This window comes from Artemia franciscana, chromosome 7, assembly GCF_032884065.1.
Source record: "Artemia franciscana chromosome 7, ASM3288406v1, whole genome shotgun sequence".
NCBI classification, from domain to species: domain Eukaryota; kingdom Metazoa; phylum Arthropoda; class Branchiopoda; order Anostraca; family Artemiidae; genus Artemia; species Artemia franciscana.
In genome coordinates, this window is record NC_088869.1 from 33,588,874 (window position 1) to 33,612,078 (window position 23,205).

Sequence of the window (23,205 nt, forward strand, 5' to 3'; positions counted from 1 at the left end):
TCTATGTTGCGTTGCCAATTTTCACATCAAATTTTCACAGTCCTGTATTATATTAACGAGTATATGCTATTGTGTCTTCTTACTATGCACCCATAGGCATGGCCAGAGTAACTCTTGTGGGCCAAAAAAAATAGTATCTTATAAGGTTGCTTGATAATAGGTAATTGCACAATGTCTAGGTTTTGCTCTGCTCTTAATCGTTGCTTGAAATTTGTTTCTTAATACAGTCATATTGCATGCCTGAATCTTTGTAACTGATCATAATGACTATTTCCAATATTAATAAAACCTTTTATGAGCTCATGAAGTTGCCAAGTTTGTTAGAAACTGTTAGTATATTTTTGTTGCAATTTTCCTGCTTTTGGGTGGTTTTGACAAATTTTAAGTTTTATTTTCATTTTAAGTTTTAAGGTTGCTCCTTACTTTCAGTCGAAAAAACTCATCTTTTTTGTATCTAACACAAAAACGGAATCGGATCAAAGCAAAGCATGTAGACACATTAGTGACAGTAGTAACAAGATCAAAGGTAACAGATATCATTTTTTACTTCCTCACAAGAGGAGATAATCCACTCCCTTAGCATGACTCTTTATGCCAAGATTACCCCTCCCCCAAATGCTTCCAGAACAAAGGTTCAAGCACAAGAGCGAGGTGATGAAAAATTTTCCTTATCTATGTGTTAAAAATGGTTGGGCTTATTTATTTGCATATGCTTTGAATAATACAGTTTTTAGCTTATATGATTTGTGAGGCAATTGTTAAATAAACCGCTTGCAGTTAGGCTACCATCGCGCTATACATGCAGCTCTCAAAAATGTTTTCATTTAAGCACTGGTTAAAGAACATTGTAGAGAGTAAATGGGTGGTAAGCTGGTAGCCCATCCCCTCTTGTTCAGGACCAAGGACGTATCCAGGATTTTTTTCGGTCGTGGCATTTTCTAAAACCCCATAACCCTCTCACCCCTCTGGATATGGCCTTGTTCGGGACAATATGTGTTCTTAAATATTTATTGTGACTATTGTTTTAATGGCAAAAAAAAATGTTCTCTTGTTTTTTTAGTTTTATTTTACAGTGATTTGCACTTCCTTATCAGCACTTCTATTATGACTATCATATATTCATATACAAAAATATTATTTCCTTAACTAACTTGTGATTAAGTCTATTTGGCTTTGGAGGATTTATTGTGTCAGTTTTCATCGCCATGTGTAATGGATTGCAAGATTGGTTTCCGGACATATCTAGAAGAAGAATTAACCAGGGCGCAAGATAGACCAAAATTACGTCGTGTAAGTTTTTTATTATTTTGAGCATTTCGGTATATATTTTTACGCTAGAGATGATGACGCTGTTGGTACACACCTCGTATGGAGACATGAAGAAATTTAGCGCTTCTTTATGTGTAGTTCTGCAAATTTTCCAACCCATAGAAATTTCGAAGTTTCTTTGACAGGATATCACCAAAATAGTTTTGTTGAAATTTTATTTCGTTTTTAATTGGGGGCGGGGTAGATTTTAACTACGCAAATAATTGAATTATTCAGCAGGGATAGATCTAGACCTGTCAGTGCCGGGACAAGAATGCCACTTGACGTCTAGTCAACAAACCAATTATAGATATCAGATTATGGATGTTTTACTTCTCTGAAGAATATACTTTTTTAATTATTTTAGTATCATTACTATAGTTTAATATCTACAACCAGGGCCGTACCAAGGACTGTTGTTTTTTTCTAGAAAGGGGACTTCTACAATTTTTTTTAAACGCATCAAAAATTTTTGTTACGTTTTTACGAGTCGGATGAAAAATTCATAGGGGGGGAAAACCCCTTTGCCTGCCCCCCCCCCTGGATGCGTCCCTGTATTTAATAAGGTTCAATACAAACTTTAAGATTCTTGGTGAAATTATTTTATTGGTCACACACTGCACATACAATTTAAGATTATATGTAACAGATCTTATCTTGTAAATTAACTTAAAAACAAGTTTTTTTTAACAGAAAGTAAGGAGCAACATAAAAATTTAAAACTAATAGTTATTATTACATATATGAAGGGGATTGCCCCTCCTTAACACCTCGCTATTTAAGTTAGAAAATTGTTATCAAACAGTTCGTGGTAACGAACTGTAGTAAGGAGCGACCCGGCTCAATAGTAAACGAAACTCTAAAAAACGGAATTTCGATGCTAAAAGATATATCAAAAGAATCAAATTTTTATGCTGATTTTAAATATTTAAGTTTCATCAAATTTAGTCTTTGTCATCAAAAGTTACGAGCCTGAGAAAATTTGCCTTATTTTGGAAAATAGGGGGTAACACCCCCTAAAAGTCATAGGATCTTAACGAAAATTACACCATCGCATTCAGCGTATCAGAGAACCCTATAGAAAAAATGTCAAGGTCCAATCTAAAAAAAATGTGGAATTTCGAATTTTTTGCCAGAAGACAAATCACGGGTTTATTTGTTTTTTTGTTTGTTTTTTTTCCCAGGGGTCATCGTATCGACCAAGTGGTCCTAGAGTGTTGCAAAACGGCTCATTCTAAAGGAAATGAAAAGTTCTAGTGCCCTTTTTAAGTGACCAAAAAAATTGGAGGGCACCTAGGCCCCCTCCCACGCTCATTGTTTCCCCAAAGTCAACGGATCAAAATTTTGAGATAGCCATTTTGTTCCGCATAGTCGAAAACCATAATAACTATGTCTTTGGGGATGACTTACCCCCCACAGTCCCTGGGGGAGGGGCTGCAAGTTACAAACTTTGACCAATGTTTACATACAGTAATGGTTACTGGGAAGTGTACCGACGTTATCAGGGGGATTTTTTTGGTTTGGGTGTGGGGTTCAGGGGAGGGGGCTATATGGGAGGATCTTTCCTTGGAGGAATATTTCATGGGGGAAGAGAAATTCAATGAAAAGGGCGCAGGACTTTCTAGCATTACTATAAAAAAAACAATGAAAATGTAAACATGAAAAAGTTTTTTCAATTGAAAGTAAGGAGAAGCATTAAAACTTAAAACGAACAGAGATTATTACGCATATGAGGGGTTCTAAAAATACTCTAGCATAAAGAGCGAGGTATTTAGGAGGAGATAAATACTTCGCTCTTTATGCTAAAATTTTTTTAAATAATTTCAACTATTTATTCTACGGCCTTTCTGATTCAGGGGTCATTCTTAAAGAATTGGGATAAAACAAGATTTAGTGTGAAGAGCGAGGTATTAACGAGGGGACCAACCCCCTCATATATATAATCAAAAATATAAGAACATAAAAGTTTGTTACGTAGCCTAAGTTAATTCTTAAGTTACGTATTTTTTTTACTAATAAAAACGTTCGTTAAAAATAAAAGATCTAATTGCCTTTTTAAGTAACCGAAAAATTGGAGGGCAACTAGACCTCCTTCCCCACCCCTTATTTCTCAAAATTGTCTGATCAAAACTAAGAGAAAGCCATTTAGCCAAAAAAAGAATTAATATGCAAATTTCATTTTTATAATTTATGTACGGAGAGCCAAAATCAGACATGCATTAATTCAAAAACTTTCAGAAATTAAATAAAAAAACAAGTTTTTTTAAATGAAAGTAAGGAGCGACATCAAAACTTAAAACGAACAGAAATTACTCCGTATATGAAAGGGTCTTTTCCTCCTCGATACCCCGCTCCTTGCGCTAAAGTTTGATTCTTTCTCGCAACTCTACTTTTTAAAACAATAAAAAACTTTAGCGTAAAGAGCGGGGTGTCGAGGAGGAAAAGTCCCTTTCATATACGGAGTAATTTCTGTTCGTTTTAAGTTTTGATGTCGCTCCTTACTTTCATTTAAAAAAACTTGTTTTTTTATTTAATTTCTGTTACTTTTAAAAAAGCTTCTAATAGTCCTAATTAAACGACCATTGTGTTTCAGGAGTCCTTCTCAAAGAATTGGTACACATTTCAAACCTTAGCGTAAAGGCCAAGGTATTGAGGAGGGGATTATCCCCTTCATATACATAATAATTTCTGTTTGTTTTAAGTTTTAACGCTGCTTCTTATTTTCAGCTGAAAAATCTTGTTTTTTTATTTATTTTCTGATCATTTATTAAACAGCTCTAGGAAACCTGGCCCATACTCTACGGAAAAATCCCCCTCCCCACTAAAATATCATCTAGAAAATTCAATCCCGGTGAAGATTTACTCCGGACAATTACCCTTAACAACTCCACCCGTAAGATTGAGGTATAAAAGAGAAAGCAAGACATATAAAAGAATTCTGTATAGGAATTCTGGCAAATTCCCGCGGTGTATAATTTCCCCTAAAAAATCGTCCCCTGGAAACCTCCCTCCCCGTGAAACATTCCCTCCGTAGAAGAACCCCCAGCAGAAAATTGGTCCCTCCCCCTCCTGGAAATGTATGTATACTTCCCAATAACAAATACTATGCGTAAATAATGGGCAATTTGTAAAACTTAAAGTCCTTTCCCCTGGGGCTGTGAGGGGGGGAGGGTCATGCTATATCTCGAGGCATAGTTGTTGGGCCTCTCAGCTGTGATGAACAAAATGGCTATCAAAAATTTTGATCAGATGATTTTGGGAAAAAAGGGCAGAGGGAGGGGACCTAGTTGCCCTCCAATCTTTTTGGTCCCTTAAAAAGGGCACTAGAGCTTTTGATCTCCGTTCGAATAAGCCCTCTCACTATATTCTAGGCCCATTGAGTCGATAGGATTACCGCTAAAGAAAAAAAATATAAACACGTATCCTTGAACTTTCTTCTGGAAAAAAATATCAAAATTCCACATTTTTTCGATAGGAGCTTGAAACTCTACAGTAGGGTTTTTTGATACGCAGGCAAATTTTCTGAGGCTCGTAGATTTTAATAGGTGTAAATAAACCTAATGAAACTTATATATTTGAAATCAGCGTAATCAGCCGATTCTTTTGTTATATCTATTGTTGTCTAAATTCCATTTTTTAGAGTTTCGGTTACTATTCAGCCGGGTCGCTCCTTACTTTCAGTTTGTTACCATGAAGTATTTGAATAAAACTTAACTGTATGTGCTTTTCTCAAAGATAATTTCTTCATGTGAAATCTTTGAAGCCACATCATGTTCTACGAAGACTATACTAAAGTTTGTCAGCTAGTGCTTGCCGGTCTAGTTTCTAAATAGTTTATAATAAATGTTAATTTGCTGAAGCTTCTCTCACTATAAGAAACTGATACAAGTATAGTTAAATAAATCTTCAGTTCAAACGTTGGTGCTTTCCAGAGTTGAAAAATAGAGCTCAAGTTTTATTTCATCAGATCAAAAAGTTTTTTACAAGCCGGTGGTCCCTATGAATCAGAGCCCGGAGCAATCTATCCCCCTCGTCCCCCTTAGATCTTTCTCTGCTGTTCAGAAGCTATATTAGGTAATTCCAATCTTTAAATACTTTGAGATCTTAGCTTTAAGACTTTCGATTGTCTCTTAACTTATAATTTTCTGGCATATGACAATACCTTTAAGAGGGTTTGACGTTTTTAGCATTTTTATTTATGTTCGTTTATGTTTCATATTTTTGTATGTGTTTCATTCATTCATTATTAGTAATTTCTGCTCGTGTTACGTATTATATAGCTTTATTTCTGTTCATTCAACTTTTAATATTGCTGCTAAAGCTTCTTAGAAAAGTTGTTTTTCCGGAAAAATGTGTTTTTAAATGTATTTTTTTGTTTTTTCTTTTTTTTTTGAATTTATATATTTGGTTTATTTTGTTTTGGGTCAGCTGTAGTTTTCAGATTTTTTGCTTAAGAGCTCAAACGTTGGATTACAATTAAAAATTTTGCAAATTGATACTGAGCCGAGACGTTCGATCAACCATTTTCTTCGGTTATAAATTCTTTATAATTTTTAGCATAAAATTCTGGATGAATGAGGTTAATATTTTTTAGCATACAAATTCAAAATATTTATAATTTTTGCAGATTTATGGTATTGAAATTATCCTTACGCTTATCTATAGGCAGCCTCATATATAGATTTATCGTAATCCACCGTCTTATTAAAAGAATCTGTTCATGCGCTGTCTGGTTCGAACGCAATTAGGTTTAAATAAGCACATGTGTGGGTCCTTTATAAGAAGATTTCTGCGTTGCTGTATTAAAGATAAAAAAAAACTCGAGAGCAGGAATCTATTCAGTCAAATTTGCTTCCAAGTTTTTTGTCTGTCTACATAACCTATAAGTTTCAAAAAGATTGGCAAAAAATCTTTCCTTTTTTTTATCGTGAATTGGCATAATCCTCAACGTTTCAAGTTAATCTAAGAAAAGCAAACTTTTTTCCACTTTTAAGCATCAATAATTGGCTTAACTCGATTTTTTCAAAATAATTTGAGCTCTTATGTCCGTTTAGCCCAGTCTACATGGCAAGTGAGTTGCAAGCTGATCATATAAAACAAAATTGGTTCTATTTCAGGGCTAATAAATTAATTCAGACAATTTTTCTTCTTTTTTTTGTCTTCAACATTTTTTGTCACTCCTTATCCCTCTACCTTCTTTGCAAGGCAGCCTTTTCCTGTAATGTACATATTACATAGTATACACACCATGCAATACCATGGCTAGGCGGATAAAAAGCATTTATTCTGGTACTCTTGATTCACAAATTGATGAGATCCGTTTGATACTCAAAGTTTTGTGTCTTCACTCGCTAAACCAAACGATCTCGCTTAGTACAAGTTTAAGTCAAATGGAGAAAACAATTTATTTTTTTTTTTTTTTGGTTTTCAGGTTCACAAATCGATGCCAATTTTTTTTTTTTTTTTTTTTTTTTTTTTTTTTTTTTTTTTTTTTTTTTTTTTTTTTAACATTTTGCCATCATTGAGGTCTACCTGGTTCTTCTTCTTTTTTGGCCCGTTGTTTGGTTCCTCTTTTGCCTGGCCATATTACGTACCCTATAAGTTTCAATGTTAATTAGTTTTAATTTTGAAACTGATAGGGGACAACAAATGCATGGGCATGTTTTCAGACATCACGAATCAGACATACGAATCTGCTAGTCTATGTGTCCGGGATAGTAAAACAAACCTTCAATAACTCTTCTTGGTCTGATCTCATTATAAATGTCGTCTGTCCTGGACGCTTTGAAGGAATTCTGTCGCCCTGTCTCAGGTCCTATTTTAAGGGCCCATTCCCCGAACCTAGTTTTTCTGTGCATTTGGGTCTAAGAACTTGTGAATAGGAAGTATAAGCTGTTCTAAAGGGAATCAATGCTCCTTTTTAGGCCATATTTTCGAGTCAATCAATATTTTGAATTTTTGTGGCACTTGGTATTGACCAAGTGACATATAGCAATCGCAAATTCTGTCGGTCTGTCGGCCTGTCGGTCTGTCTGTCTGTCGGTCCCAGTTTTGCTACTTTAGGTACTTCCAGGTAAGCTAGGACGATGAAATTTGGCAGGCGTATCAGGGACCGAACCAGGTTAAATTAGAAATAATCTTTTCCTCGATTTGACCATCTGGGGGAAGTGGGGGCCCGTTAATTCGAAAAAAAATTGAAGTATTTTTAACTTACGAACGGTTGATCAGATCTTAATGAAATTGTTTGGAATGGAATGATCTTTGGAAAATTTTTGGAAGGATATCGTGTCTCAGAGCTGTTATTTTAAATCCCGACCGGATCTGGTGACATTGGGGGGGGGAGTTGGGAGGGGGAAACCTAAAATCTTGGAAAACACTTAGAGTGGAGGGATTGGAATGAAACTTGGTGGGAGAAATAAGCACAAGTCCTAGCATTATCGACATAACTGGAACGGATCCGCTCTCTTTGGGGTAGTTGGGGGGGGGCTAATTCTGAAAAATTAGAAAAAATGAAGTATTTTTAACTTACGAACGGGTGATCGGATCTCAATGAAATTTGATATTTAGAAGGATATCGTGTCTCAGAGCTCTTATTTAAATCCCTACCGGACCTGGTGACATTGGGGGGGGGGGGGAGTTGGGAGGGTAAACCTAAAATTTGGAAAACACTGAGTGGAGGAGAAATAAGCACAAGTCCTAGCATTTTGGATCTGTATTGAAGTATTTTTAACTTACGAACGGTTGATCAGATCTTAATGAAATTGTTTGGAATGGAATGATCTTTGGAAAATTTTTGGAAGGATATCGTGTCTCAGAGCTGTTATTTTAAATCCCGACCGGATCTGGTGACATTGGGGGGGGGGGGGAGTTGGGAGGGGAAAACCTAAAATCTTGGAAAACACTTAGAGTGGAGGGATCGGGATGAAACTTGGTGGGAAAAATAAGCACAAGTCCTAGATACATGACTGACATAACCGGAACGGATCCGCCCTCTTTGGGGTAGCTGGGGGGGGGGGTTAATTCTGAAAAATTAGAAAAAATGAGGTATTTTTAACTTAAGAACGGGTGATCGGATCTCAATGAAATTTGATATTTAGAAGGATATCGTGTCTCAAAGCTCTTATTTTAAGTCTCGACCGGATCCGGTGACATTGGGGGGAGTTTGGGGTGGGGGAACCTAAAATCATGGAAAACGCTTGGATTGGAGGGATCGGGATGAAACTTAGTGGGAAGAATAAAAACCTGTCTAAGATACGTTACTGAGATAACCGGACCAGATCTGCTCTCTTTGGTGGAGTTGGGGAGGGGGGTAATTTCGAAAATTGAGGTATTTGTAACTTACGAAAGGGTGACCAGATCTTAATAAAATTTGATATTTAGAAGGACATCGTAACTCAGAGCTTTTATTTTAAATCCTGATCGGCATTAAGCCTCTTATTTTCCTTTTAAATCAATCTATTGATTCAGAGAATTTTGTTAGAGCTCATACCATATGATTTCTTGGCTCTTAGCTCTTCTTGCCTCGTCACAAGTGCCATATGAGCTCTTAGCTCTTGTTTCTTTTGTGTGTATTTCATTCTGTTCGGTCCCTTGATCTACAGATACACATTTCTAGTTGATCGAAAATATTTTGGATCATACTGAAGGGTCCATACACAGAGTCTGAATTATTTGTACATTAGGGTGTCCTAAGCCAGGAGACTTCGGGGCTTAAGTTTGAAGCCACTAAAAAAATCCATTTTCTGACCCTTGTTTGGGCCCTATTTTAGGGTGAACATTTTTTTCTATTTTTTTTTGTGGGGTCCGCTAGACCAAATGATTTGGAGGTCAATGGTTACTGCCATTTGGCCTCGAGCCCTCTCTCTGCCAAATTGGCTTTTTATATTGAATTTATGTAGTAATAAACAGAACTTGAACTTGAACTTGAAGTACTCGAAGATAAAAGTTTGATACCTTGGGAATAAAACATTTTTAGTCATTTTTGAGCCTCCATTGCCAAACAATCCCAAATTTCCTTAAATTTTCCATTAACATTGGGGTTTCTTTGACCCAGTGAATTAAAAATATAAATTTAACCCCACCGGAGAAATTTGTTTAACCTCAAACTATGACAAATTTTTCACTTTTTCAATGTGTTTGCCATTTTGAATCTTTTCTGCAATTCCAAAGATGAAGTCAGCTTTGAAAGGTATGCTATATTTGGGAATGCTAACTGGATTGACAATATTTAATGAAAGGAATCTTGATCTGTTTTTATAGGGCTAGTCCTGAAATGCCACTACTTTTGATGTTTTCTAAGATATTAAAGTTCACCTCTGATATAGATACTGTGGAAAAGTGCATACATACATAAAACATTACTTCTAAAAACTATGTTGAGTTTAGATATTGCATATTATTATTATTCTTTAGGGTCTTATCAAACTTTGGAATTTTCTGGAAATGTATCTTAGGAAATTGTTAAATTCTCAGTGCAGCCAGTTTGGCACTAAGTTAAGTTGAATCGATTGCTAGCTTATCTGATTTTTTCTACTAGAAATCCCTGTTATTGCTAGATGAAAGCATAGCCTTTGTCCTATGCTATACTATACTATGGACTTGTTGGGTTCCAAATTTTTGGAAAATTTTGTTTTGGCTACTGAAGGTTGATTTTTCAGGGAGGAACAGTAGTAGGGGCACTCGTACATTTATATTAGGATAGACATTATTGGCCAGTTATATTTTTCTACTCTTTGCTAAGAAATAATATCTCGATTTTCATCACTTTTTCACATCATTGTTTCTATAGAAGGTTACTTCTTCATAAGGAATTTTTACAGCCTTTGTCATTGTTCGTATAAATCATCAACAATAAAAGATTACTTTATCGAAGTGAACTTTATTTTGACGTGAAAGTTAGGCCTAGTTAGACGTACCTATACATTTGGTAGGTTGTATTCTCTTCTTTTATTCATAGTGAGACCTTGACAAATACTAGCATCAAGTTATGCCGAAACTTTTTCTAGAAAAAGACAGAGGGCAAATGCACAATCTCTCCTATACACTTTTATGTATTCAAGCATGACATGGCTTTAGAAGAGTTTATTTGTTGACTTTAAGACAACTTAACTGACACTGCTTAGCTATGGCCAAGCGAGTAGAATTTAGATTTAAGACTACCCAGGCAATCATCGATTACAGATTTGTTTGAATACTGTAAAATTATTTTTAGGCTACTTTATTTCTACTTATCTAGGGGGAAGGATCATAGGACAATCTCAGCAGGGATCATCTCCCTCTCCATCCTTATGCGAAGATATACAACCATGAATAATGTAGCCTATGTGGAAATCAGTAAAGACTGTAAGTTAATGCATATTAGTTATTCTGTGAACCTCTGTGTAGAAAGCTAAAATAAAGTTAAACTAAAGAGGAGTGACAGCATAATGGGTGATCTGTAAATTTTCTTTTTTAATCTGAAATTTTCAGAAATGATGTTGATAAACTTATTTATGACGAACTTTATCAAAATACATTGAATGCGTGAAAATAAACATAATGAAATTCAAAGAACACTAAAAATTTCAGCTCTTTTTCTTTTTAAAGATAGAAAATCAGAACGGGTAACTCTGATAACCTATGTTATAATAGTCTTGTAACTCTGCCTTGTTCAGAATCAATTGACACCAACGATTTCATGTTTATCATTCTGTTGATAATAACAAAAAAAACTACAAAAACTTCTTGAAAATATATTCTGTGTAATTTTCTTTTCTAGGATTTGTTTGAAAAAATGGTTGCTACAGATCCAGAGGCACCAACGCAAGAAGAACAAAATGAACAGGGCGTTAGCAAACAAAGGTTTCTAAGTTTATTTATTATGAGGAGGGACGTATCCAGGATTTTTGTTTGCGGGAGTGAGGGTGCAGAAATAGCTCTCGGACACGCTTCGTAAATCTGTTTATGTGCGTTTTGATACGTTTTTACGAGCCAGACACAAATTTTGAGGGAGGGGGTCATACCCTTAGCTTTCCTTGGATACGACCTTAATTTTGAGTAAATCCTTTTTTCCTACTTTTAATACTAAAACGTATTCTGAAGTGCCAGGTCAGAATTTGAAGTTCTTTAAGTGAAGAAACTAATCCTATCAAAAGAATTCTTCGTTGTATAAAACTATCTGGATTTTCCTGATTGACAATGATTCTTTACGATATGTGAAACTTTCTGCCTGTTTAAACACAAAGTACTATGGGAACAAGCTTCGCTTCTTGAATGATTAAATAAAAAAACAAGTTTCTTTTAACGGCTACTTCCTCATCAACGCCCCGCTCTTTACATTAAAGTTTGACTCTCTTTCTTAAGTGTACTTTTTAAAACAGTAAAAAACTTTAGCGTAAAGAGCGGAGCGTTGATGAGGAAGCAGCCCCTTTCATATACGAAGTAATTTCTGTTCGTTTTAAGTTTTAATGTCGCTCCTTACTTTCCGTTAAAAAAAACTTGTTTTTTTATTTAGTTTCTAACGTTTTTGAATCAATATGTGTTTTGATTTTGGCTCTCCGCAGATGAATAATTAAAACGAAATTTGTATATTTATTTTTTTGGCTAAATGGCTTTCTCATAGTTTTTATCGAATGATTCTGAGAAAAAAGGAGTGGGTTAGGAGGTCTAGTTGCCCTACGATCTTTTTGGTTACTTAAAAAGGCAACTAGAACTATTAATTTTGTACGAATGTTTTTATCAGTAAAAGATACACGTAACTTACAAATTAGCTTACGTAACGAACCTCTGTATTCTCATGGTTTTATTACGTATATAAGGGAGTTCATCCCCTCGTCAGTACCTCGCTCTTTACGCTAAAGCTTAAATTTTTTCCCAATTTCTTAAGAATGACCCCTGGATCGCAAAAGCGCAGAATAAATAGTTGAAATTACTAAAAATACTTTAGCTTCAAGAGCGAGGTACTAGGAGGAGGTGAGCCCATCATATGTGTAATAGTTTCTGTTTGTTTTAAGTTTTAATGCAGCTCCTTACTTTCAGTTGAAAAGACTTTTTCATATTTATTTTTTTACTGTTTTTTTTAAATAATGCTAGAAAATCCTGTGCTCCCTTCATGGATATTTTCTTCCCCCATGACAGATTCCTCCAAGGAAAGTTCCCCCAACATATCCCAATGTTCTCAACCCCTCCCCCAACCAAACAATCCCCCCTGAAAACATCTGTACCCTTCCAAATAACCATTACTATATGTAAGCACTGGTCAAAGTTTGTAACTTGACAAAAAAAAAAAAAAAAAAAAAAAAAAAAATAAACACGCATCCGTGATCTGCCTTCTGGCAAAAAATGCAAAATTTCACATTTTTGTAGATAGGAGCTTGAAACTTCTACAAAATAGTTCTCTGATACGCTGAACCTGATGGTGTGATTTTCTTAAAGATTCTATGACTTTTAGAGATTGTTTCCCCCTATTTTCTAAAATAAGGCAAATTTTCTCAGGCTCGTAAATTTTGGTGGGTAAGATTAAACTTGATGAAACTTGTATATTTAAAATCAGCATTAAAATGCGATTCTTTTGATGTAGCTATTGGTATCGAAATTCCATTTTTTAGAGTTTTGGTTACTATTGAGCCGGGTCGCTCCTTACTACAGTTCGTTACCACGAACAGTTTGATATATATATATATATATATATATATATATATATATATATATATATATATATATATATATATATATATATATATATATATATATATATATATATATATATATATATATATATATATATATATATATATATTATATATATATATATTTATATATATATACATATATATATATATATATATATATATATATATATATATATATATATATATATATATATATATATATATATAATTATTGCTCGTTTAATAAGATAGATATAGGGTAATCAAGAGAACAATGATGAGCGGAGCTAGAGCAACGTTTAATTTGCAATACTGGAAGGTCCAGTAAGAGGGAGTCCTGTTTGTGGGAGTAGACCCTACAAGATATTCAAATGGCATCCAGCATAATTTTTCGGTGCATAGGCTATATTCTCAGCAATATCTCAAATAATTTTTGCTCGATCATCGTTATCTTATTAGATATTTTAATAAATAGGCCTAGATCTGACAAAGCCTTGCCCGACATGGCTTTCAAACTGCATCTATATATCTCAGAAACAAATCTTTTCTAAACTTTATTTTATTCCGTAGTGTATCTTTCAGGTATATGCTATGGCGTGAGACAATTTCTTCTAGCTCCGTTCTTGGATTCCGAATAGAAGGGATGAGGCATTTGGAAGGAGCATCTACAAGAGAATTTCGAATAATGAAAGATCCAGAGTCCATAAAAAATTCTTTCAGAAAATTTACTGGGAATAATACAAGGATTTTGGTAATTATCTTAAACTATTAGTTTAGTGGTTAAGTCATTCAAGACATTGAATGACTTCTATTGGCTATTATTTTTATCGCAAAACATATTGTCAGTTAAAATCTTTAACAATAATTTGGTTCATTGTAAAGCAGATTTTCTAGTGGATATATTATCTAGGGAATTCTAGCCGGAAAATAACCATCTTCAAGTGTTTCTGATTTTAAAAAAGAAATCAGGGTTTGAATGGCAATTTGCACTATGCAAATATGGAAAAAAAAATACATGATTGTACTCCAGTATGAAATTACAAACCCATGGCCAGTTGAGCCAAAATGCTTAAACTATGGTACTTATTATTTTTTATGTTCGCAAGTAAATACACCCTAAGTTTTTTGTATTTATATTCTTCTAGCACGAAATAAACTAGTCATTTTAGGTAAAATAATTATCTAGACACTCTGTTTTTGTAAAGAAAATGTCAAAGTTTTCTTTACCTAAGTAACGCTATAATTCATCAATTAAAGAGTGACATTGAAATTTATAATGAAAAGAAATTATTCCGTATATCAGGGGGTAGCTCCCCCTCAGCCCCCCCCCCCACTCTTTACGCTGAATTTTCATAGTGCTTAAGTTTATTTCTTATTCCAATTCAACCATCCTTGTGTTTCAGAAGGAGCTCTCAAATAATTGGAAAAATTGTCAAACTTTAGCGTAAAGAGCGTGGGTTTATGTAGGGATAGCCCCTCCCCTGAAATACGGAATAATTTATGTTTGGCTAATGTTTGAATTTCACTCTTTACTTTCATTTCATAAAGCTTGTTTTTAATCTAATTTCTAACTTCATAGTACACCCAGCGTTTTTCTTAGGGCCATCCTAAATGTGAGAAAGGCTATAAACCATCAAATTCGATTCTTTAAATCAAAATTTAACTTTTGCGCAGCAATGCTTCGAGAAAGAGTTCATTTAATGCATTTGCTTTTCAAAATCAAGCATAATCATCCAAATCATAATATCGTCCTCATGAGGGTAGCTTTCGTCCCCACAGGCCTCATCTTGCACGATATTTCATAAATTCATATATATATATATATATATATATATATATATATATCTTTGCCACCTTAAAATACTGAAGTTTAAGCAGTTCGACTTGGTTTTAGTCCACTTCGCAGGATATCCTCACTGGCCATCAAGAGTAATGAAAGTCACAACTGAGGGTGAGTGCGTGGCACTAAACAGTGGTCTTTAAAGCACGGGCCTAATTGACAGGAATCCAACATATAATCATCTATTAATGCGCAATAGCGCTACCTAAGTAAACAGTGATGTGGGCACAATGTAGAATTTATTTATTTATTTTTTTTTTTAAACCAAGACACTTCGTATCGAAGGAGTTGTTGTAGAAACTTTGAAAAGGGCTCATTCGATTGGAAATTGAATTGGCTAGTGCCTTTTCTAATAGTCGAAAGTGATTGGAGGGCAACTAACCCTTCTCCCACGCCTACCATTTCCCCAAACTCATTCAATCAAAATTTTGAGATAGCCATCTTGTTCAACATAATTGAAATATCCGGAAATTATTGTCTTTGAGGATCTTAAAGGATGAGTTATAAGTTATGCTCTGGGAGCATTTAAAGCTTTTATCGAAAGGGTGGTCGTAGAAACTCCAGAATGGGCTCATTGGATTGGAAATCAGATGTTCTAGTGCCCTTTTAAGATCCAGAGTGATCAGAGGACGGATGCCCCTCCCCAACACACCTCGTATTTTCCCGAAATGTATCTGACAGAAAAATTCTGGGATGACCATTTGTTATCGTAGAAACTTCGAAAAGAGCTCATTCGGTTGAAAATTGAAAGGGCTAGTACTCTTTTTTATAGTCGAAAGTCATTGGGGGGCATCTAACCCCCCCACCACGCCCACCATATCCTCAAACACATCCAATAAAAGTTTTGAGATTGCCATTTTATTCGACGTAGTGGAAAGAGCCGAGAATTATGTCTTTTGAAGATGACAACCCCCATACAGCCCTCCGGGCAAGGGTTGTTAGTTATACCCTGGGAGCTTATAAGGTATGTATAGTAAATATAATCATGTAAACTTCGGAGGGGGATCCTTCGATTGGTAATCAAAAGTTCTAGTACTCTTTTTAAGATTCAAAATGATCGGAGGGCGATCATTCTGAATCCCCCCCACCATAATGATACCCCCCCCCACCCAAATACCTAATATTTTCTCGAAATGCATCTGACATTTTTGATATGGCTATTTTTTTTTTAGATCTCCATTTGACTTAAACTTTACTAAGCAAGAACCTTTGGTGTAGATGGCCAATTTTGAGACGGCTATTGGTTGTCACAAAAACATCGAAAACAGCTCATATGATTGGATATTGACAGGACCAGGGCCCTTGTTAATATTCGAAGGGATTGGAGGGCAATTAAACCCCCCCCCCCACCTAGTCCACCATTTCCCCAAACACATCTAATCAAAACTTTAAAATAGCCATTTTTTTCAACGTAATTAAAAGGACCTGGAGTCATGTATTTGAAGATTACAGCCCCCCTGCCCTCAAGGCAAGGTAAAGTATGCCCCGATGGCATGTAAGGTATATAGGAAGGGTGAACATATAATCTTCAAGGGGGATCGTCGGATCGGTAATCAGTCCTGGTGCCCTTTTTAAAATTCAGAGTGATTGGAGGGTGGATAAACCCCACCCTTTCAAACCTCGTATTTTCCCGTAATGCATCTGATAGAAACTTTTAGATGGCCATATGCTGGCGTAGAAACTTCGAAAAAGGCTCATTCGATTGGAAAATGAAAGGACTAGTGTCCTTTTTATTGGTCAAAAGTGATTTAAAGGCTAAAAGCCCCCCCCCCCGTCCATCAATTCCCAAATCATATCAGATCAAAATTTTGAGATAGCGTAGTTGGAAGGTATGGAAATTATGTCTTTGACAATCCCCATACCTTCTCAAGACCAGACCCTTATTTGCACTTCACTGAAAAAAAATGGCTGTAAATTCTAGGTTTAGTATGCATGTACTGATATATATTTATTGAAGTTTTAATATTTTATTATTTATTAAAATTAAAAAAATTGAAACATTTTAAATGTATTTTGTTTATTTAAATCATACAATACATAACCGAATCAAACTCAAAACGAGTAAAAATTAACATGAGTAGGGCTGACAACCCCAATGTCTTTTGAAGACCAGAACAGAATTTGCGCTGTACTGAAAACAAAATACGCTTGAAATGTATTCACTCTTCTTTTTTCTAAATGGAAAATTATCAAAGCTTAACGAAGAAATGTCAGTATATGTCAATTTAACTGACAATCTACGGTCATTTGTTTGTTTGTTTTTTTGAGAAAGTGAAACGTGTATTCTGGTCTTCAGAAGGCATAGGGGTTATCAGCCTTACTCATGCTAATTTATATATATATATATATATATATATATATATATATATATATATATATATATATATATATATATATATATATATATATATATATATATATATATATATATATATATATATATATATATATATATATATATATATCTATATATATAAAAATAAGTTGTCTGTGTGTGGATCTGTGGATCAGGTGACGTCACCTGAAAAAACTGGATCAGGTGACGTCAAAACTGAAAAAACTAAAAAAAGGCAAAAACTACAAAAAAAACTAAAAACTAATAAAAAAAATAAAAAAGCTAAAAAACTAAAAAAACTAAAAAAAGGCAAAAACTACAAAAAAACTAAAAACTAATAAAAAAGCTAAAAAACTAAAAAAACTAAAAAAAGGCGAAAACTACAAAAAAAACTAAAAACTAATAAAAAAAATAAAAAAGCTAAAAAACTAAAAAAACTAAAAAAACTAAAAACTAAAAAAAACTAAAAAAAAGGAAAAAACTGAAAAATAAGCTAAAATAAAGGTAAAAACCAATAAAAAACTAAAAAAACTGAAAAAACTAAAAAAAGGCAAAAACTACAAAAAAAACTAAAAACTAATAAAAAAAGTAAAAAAGCTAAAAAACTAAAAAAACTAAAAAAAACTAAAAAAAGGTAAAAAACTAAAAAAAATAAAAAATAAAAAAAAACTAAAAAAAAAGGAAAAAACTGAAAAATATGCTAAAATAAAGGTAAAAACCAATAAAAAACTAAAAAGAAAAAAAGGAAAAAACTAAAAAAAATTTTCATCTAAAAAACTAAAAAAAACTAAAAAAGGTAAAAACTAAAAGAACTAAAAAAGAAAAAAAGAAATGACGACACTCAAAGAGAAAGCGACCAGGACAAAAGGAATGTTCGATTAGCAATCAACAAAGCACCGGGACACAGGGAGTATAAATGACGACCAGGACATAAGTAAAAAAAAAAACTAACAAAACTAAAAAGAAGGTAAAAACTACAAAAAAACTAAAAAGAAAAAAACTAAAAAAAGGCAAAAACTCCAAAAAAAACTAAAAACTAATAAAAAAGCTAAAAAACTAAAAAAACTAAAAAAAGGCAAAAACTACAAAAAAAACTAAAAACTAATAAAAAAAATAAAAAAGCTAAAAAACTAAAAAAACTAAAAAAGGTAAAAAACTAAAAAAACTAAAAACTAAAAAAAAACTAAAAAAAAGGAAAAAACTGAAAAATAAGCTAAAATAAAGGTAAAAACCAATAAAAAACTAAAAAAAAACTGAAAAAACTAAAAAAAGGCAAAAACTACAAAAAAAACTAAAAACTAATAAAAAAAGTAAAAAAGCTAAAAAACTAAAAAAAATAAAAAAACTAAAAAAAGGTAAAAAACCAAAAAAATAAAAAATAAAAAAAACTAAAAAAAAGGAAAAAACTGAAAATAAGCTAAAATAAAGGTAAAAACCAATAAAAAACTAAAAAGAAAAAAAGGAAAAAACTAAAAAAAAATTTCATCTAAAAAACTAAAAAAAACTAAAAAAGGTAAAAACTAAAAGAACTAAAAAAGAAAAAAATAAATGACGACACTCAAAGAGAAAGCGACCAGGACAAAAGGAATGTTCGATTAGCAATCAACAAAGCACCGGGACACAGGGAGTATAAATGACGACCAGGACATAAGTAAAAAAAAAAACTAACAAAACTATTAAGAAGGTAAAAACTACAAAAAAACTAAAAAGAAAAAAAACTAAAAACTAATAAAAAAACTAAAAAATCTAAAAATCTAAATAAACTAAAAAAGAAAAAAAAAAGGAAAAAAATAAAGGAGAAAAACAAAACTAAAAAACGAATGTATATACAGACCGGGACACCGGGATACAAATGACGACCGGGACACAGGGAATATAAATGACGACCGGGACACAGGGACACAACTACAACGGGGACACCGGGGGAAACAGGGGGATATAAATGACGACCGGGACACCGGGACAGGGAATGGTCGATTAGCAATCACCATCAACAAAGCTCAAGGGCAATCATTAGAATCACGAGGTATAGATCTGAATACAGATTGTTTTCCCATGGACCATTATATGTTGCATGTTCAAGAGTCGGTAAACCTGACAATCTATTTATATGCAAAGACAATGGGACAGCAAAGAATGTTGTATATTCGCAAGTTTTACGTAGTTAAAACCATATATATATATATATATATATATATATATATATATATATATATATATATATATATATATATATATATATATATATATATATATATATATATATATATATATATATATATATTCACAGGTGGGACATAGGGACACAACTACAATGGCGCGTAACTATTATGGCGCGTAACGACTTACGCGCGCGGGGGGGCTTGGGGGGGACATAGGGACACAACACCAACTAGGTGTTGGGGTGGCGCGAAGCGCCACCCCAACACATATATATATATATATATATATATATATATATATATATATATATATATATATATATATATATATATATATATATATATATATATATATATATATATATGTCTGTGTGTGTGTGTGTTGAGAGAGAGAGAGAGAGAGAGAGAGAACGGGCGGACGGGTGGACCTTCAAGTTTTGGATAGCTAACTGAAACTGTCCAAAACTTGCCACATTATGCTAATACAAAAATACAATCCTTACTCAAATAAAACTTACAATATAAACAAAGTAATTTAAATTAATTTGTGCAATTTCCTTCTTGTTAAAAACGTGTGTCCATCTGAAATGAAATAGATATCCAATTCAAACAAAACCATTTTTTACGTAAATAAGAAAATTGTGTTTTACAAAGGGGAGGAAGCTGTTCAGCTGTGCTGGCCTCGGCGAACATGAAGCTGCAGGGGTTTGTTAATACTAGTAGTAGTAGTATTTGAAGCACTCATTATTTTTCGTAAAGCACAAATGACATGTTTTCATTAGGAAGTTCGAGGGGGCTGAGCCCATTGTTGTTTGTGGCGCTTTCTATGGTGACTATATGTTCTTTGAAAAACTCTATTATGAAACGTTTCAGGAACTAATGGTTTAAAAAATGAAAACAGCTAAGAGCCAAATACCTAAAATTAAGTTATCACATTCGGATTTAATGGTAGTGCCTCTGTTTCTCCTAGAATTTCTAGCATGCAATAGAATGTCAATTTTTAACTTTGGGGCAAAAATAAAGTTAAAAAACATAGAAAATTTGACGTTTAATTCGCATAATTTAACTAATCTAAGATCTCTTTTCTGTATTTTATAATCGATTCATTGAAAAACTATTTAATTCTAGGAAAAGTACATACATCGCTTATCATTCATCAAGGAAGCTCTGATGATCTCTGACTTTTTTTCAGCCCATGAAGTAAGTAAATTGCAAAGTTTTTATTGGAAAGACAGAAAAGGTGCAAATCTTCTATCTACTTTTTTGTATACAAAAACTGAATTCACAACATGCCAAACTTTCAGAAAAAATATATTTTTTTAAGTATTTTTTTATAATTTATGCTTTTTAGTATTTTTGTAAGTATTTTTCTTTTTTAGTAATTTTAGTACTTTAGTATTTTAGTACTTTTTTCCAAGTATTTTTTTAAGCTTTGTTAAGTAGTCTAAAAGCTTTGACAGAAAATTACGGTTTTCTATGTTCTGATGGATTTTAACTTTTTTTTATTTTCGTTAGTTTCAGCTTGATTACATACCTCTATTTTAGACTGGAATTTTAGACTTGGAAACCCCCTAATAGGCTACTACGTTTTTATCTCTTTTTATTTATTTATTTTTTTAGGAAGAGCTGGCTTTATTTATGCAATGACCCAAAACGACCATCAAAGTAGTGACCTTTTTTTACCATATGTCAGGTTAGGCCAGGTTGGTAGTGACGACCCTCTGCTTATAAGCACACAGATAGGGGGTAAACTATTAGAGCTACTAGTTTCTCAAGATGTTATTACGCAGATATTATTTACGCTAAATTGTTTTATTGTTTTAAAAAGTAGAGTTTTGAGAAAGAGTCGAACTTTAGCGTAAAGAGTGGGGCATTGGGTAGGGGACAGCCCCTTTCATATACCGAATAATTTCTGTTCGTTTTAAGTTTCGATTTCGCTCCTTCCTTTCAGTTAAAAAAAACTGTTTTTTTATTTCATTTCTGAACGTTTTTAAAATATTGCAGATTTTCATTTTGGCTCAACGTAAATGAATAACTAAAACGGAATTTGCATATTAATTTTACTTTTTTTGGTTAAATGGCTTTCTCAAAGTTATTATCGGACGGTTTTAAGAAAAAGGGCAGGGGGCCTAGTTGCCCTCCAGTTTTTGGTCACTTTAAAAGGTCACTTGAACTTATAACTTTATTTACGAACGTTTTTATTAGTAATAAATATTCGCAACTTACAAAATAATGTTACGTTACGAGCTTCTATATTCGTATATTTTTATTACGTATATGAGGGGATTTGCCCCCTCGTCAATACTTGCTCTCTAAACTAATCTGTTATTTTGTTTCAAATCTTCAATAATTATCCCTGAATCACAAAGGCCGTTTAATTAGAATAAATAGCTGTTTTGAAATTGCTAAAAATACTTTAGCGTAAAGATCGATGTATTTAAAGGGGACGAAACCCCTCATATATGTAAACATTTCTGTTCATTCTATGTTTTAATGTTGTTCCTTACATTCAGTTGAGAAAACTTGTTTTTTACATTTAATTTCTGAAATTCAAATTAATTTTTCAAATTAATGCAGGATTTTATTTGGTTCACCGTACATGGATAATTAAAACAAAATTTGCATATTAATTTTACTGTTTTTGGATAAATGGCTTTCTCTAAGTTGTGGTCGAATGATTTTGAAAAAAGGGGCGGGGGAGGGGACCTAGTTGCCCTCCAATTTTTTTGGTTACTTAAAAGTGCACTAGAACTTTTAATTTTATTTTGAGAAAGTTTTTTATTAGTAATAAATATACATAGCTTACAAATTAACTTAAGCAATAAACATCTATATTTGAATTTTTTTATTACGTATATGAGGGGGTTTGCCCCCTCGTCAATACCTCGCTCTTTACACTAAAGTTCGAATTTTGATTATTATTCTTTAAGAATAACCCCTGAATCAAAAAAACCGTTTAGTTAGAATAAATAGCTCTTTTGAACTTACCAAAAATACTTTAGCGTAAAGAGCGAGGTATTGAGGAGGGGACCAACCCCCTCATACGTAATAATTTCTCTTTGTCCTAAGTTTTAATGTTACTCCTTACTTTCAGTTGTAAAAACTTATTTTTTTTATTTAGTTTCTAATTTTTTTTTAAATAATGCTGGAGAATCCAATGCCCCTTTCATAGAAATTATCATCCCCCATGATATATTCGCCCATGTAAAGATCCTGTCATGTAACCTCAAAGACATTGTTATTAAATTTTTTGACTATGCTGAACAAAATGACTATCTTGAAATTTTGATCCGATGACTTTGGGAAAAAATGAACCTGAGAGGGGGCCTTGTTGCCCTCCAATTTTTTGTCACTTAAAAAGGGCACTAGAAGGGAAAAAAACAAACAAATAAACACGCATCCATGATATTTCTTCTGGCAGAAAATACAAAATTCCACATTTTTGCAGATAGGAGCTTGAAACTTCTACAGTAGGAATCTCTGATGCGTTGAATCTGATGGTGTTACTTTCATTAAGATTATAGGAATTTTAGAGGGTGTTTCCCACTTTTTCCGAAAATAAGGCAAATTTTCTCAGGCTTGGAAATTCGATGGATAAGACTAAATTTGATGAAAGTTATATATTTAAAGTAGGCATAAAAATTTGATTCATTTGATGTATACATTGGTATCAAAATACCGTTTTTTAGAGTTTTGGTTACTATTGAGCCGGCTCACTCCTTACTACAGTTCGTTACCACGAACTGTTTGATTAGGAATGATGTACCGGCAGCGCACACGTGAGTTTTACGTAATGATGATGTACACGAGGGATTCCCCCTCGATGAAATGGAGTGCTAACCAGTTGGACTACGAAAGCCTTACTAATATTATGTTTAGGCTAATACATTCTACAGTTTAACCTATTGTACG

At 33.3% G+C, this 23,205-nt stretch overlaps 1 protein-coding gene across 1 annotated transcript in view; it reads left to right on the top strand.

Moving 5' to 3' along the window:
• Positions 1–23,205, top strand: part of LOC136029186 (inositol-trisphosphate 3-kinase B-like) — a 113,955-nt gene that overhangs the window by 73,139 nt on the left and 17,611 nt on the right. The window contains exons 6-9 of the mRNA XM_065707311.1: positions 1,163–1,290; positions 11,066–11,148; positions 13,527–13,707; positions 20,422–20,493. Of these exons, the coding sequence (XP_065563383.1) occupies positions 1,163–1,290; positions 11,066–11,148; positions 13,527–13,707; positions 20,422–20,493 (464 nt within the window). The remainder of the gene's footprint in view (positions 1–1,162; positions 1,291–11,065; positions 11,149–13,526; positions 13,708–20,421; positions 20,494–23,205) is intronic.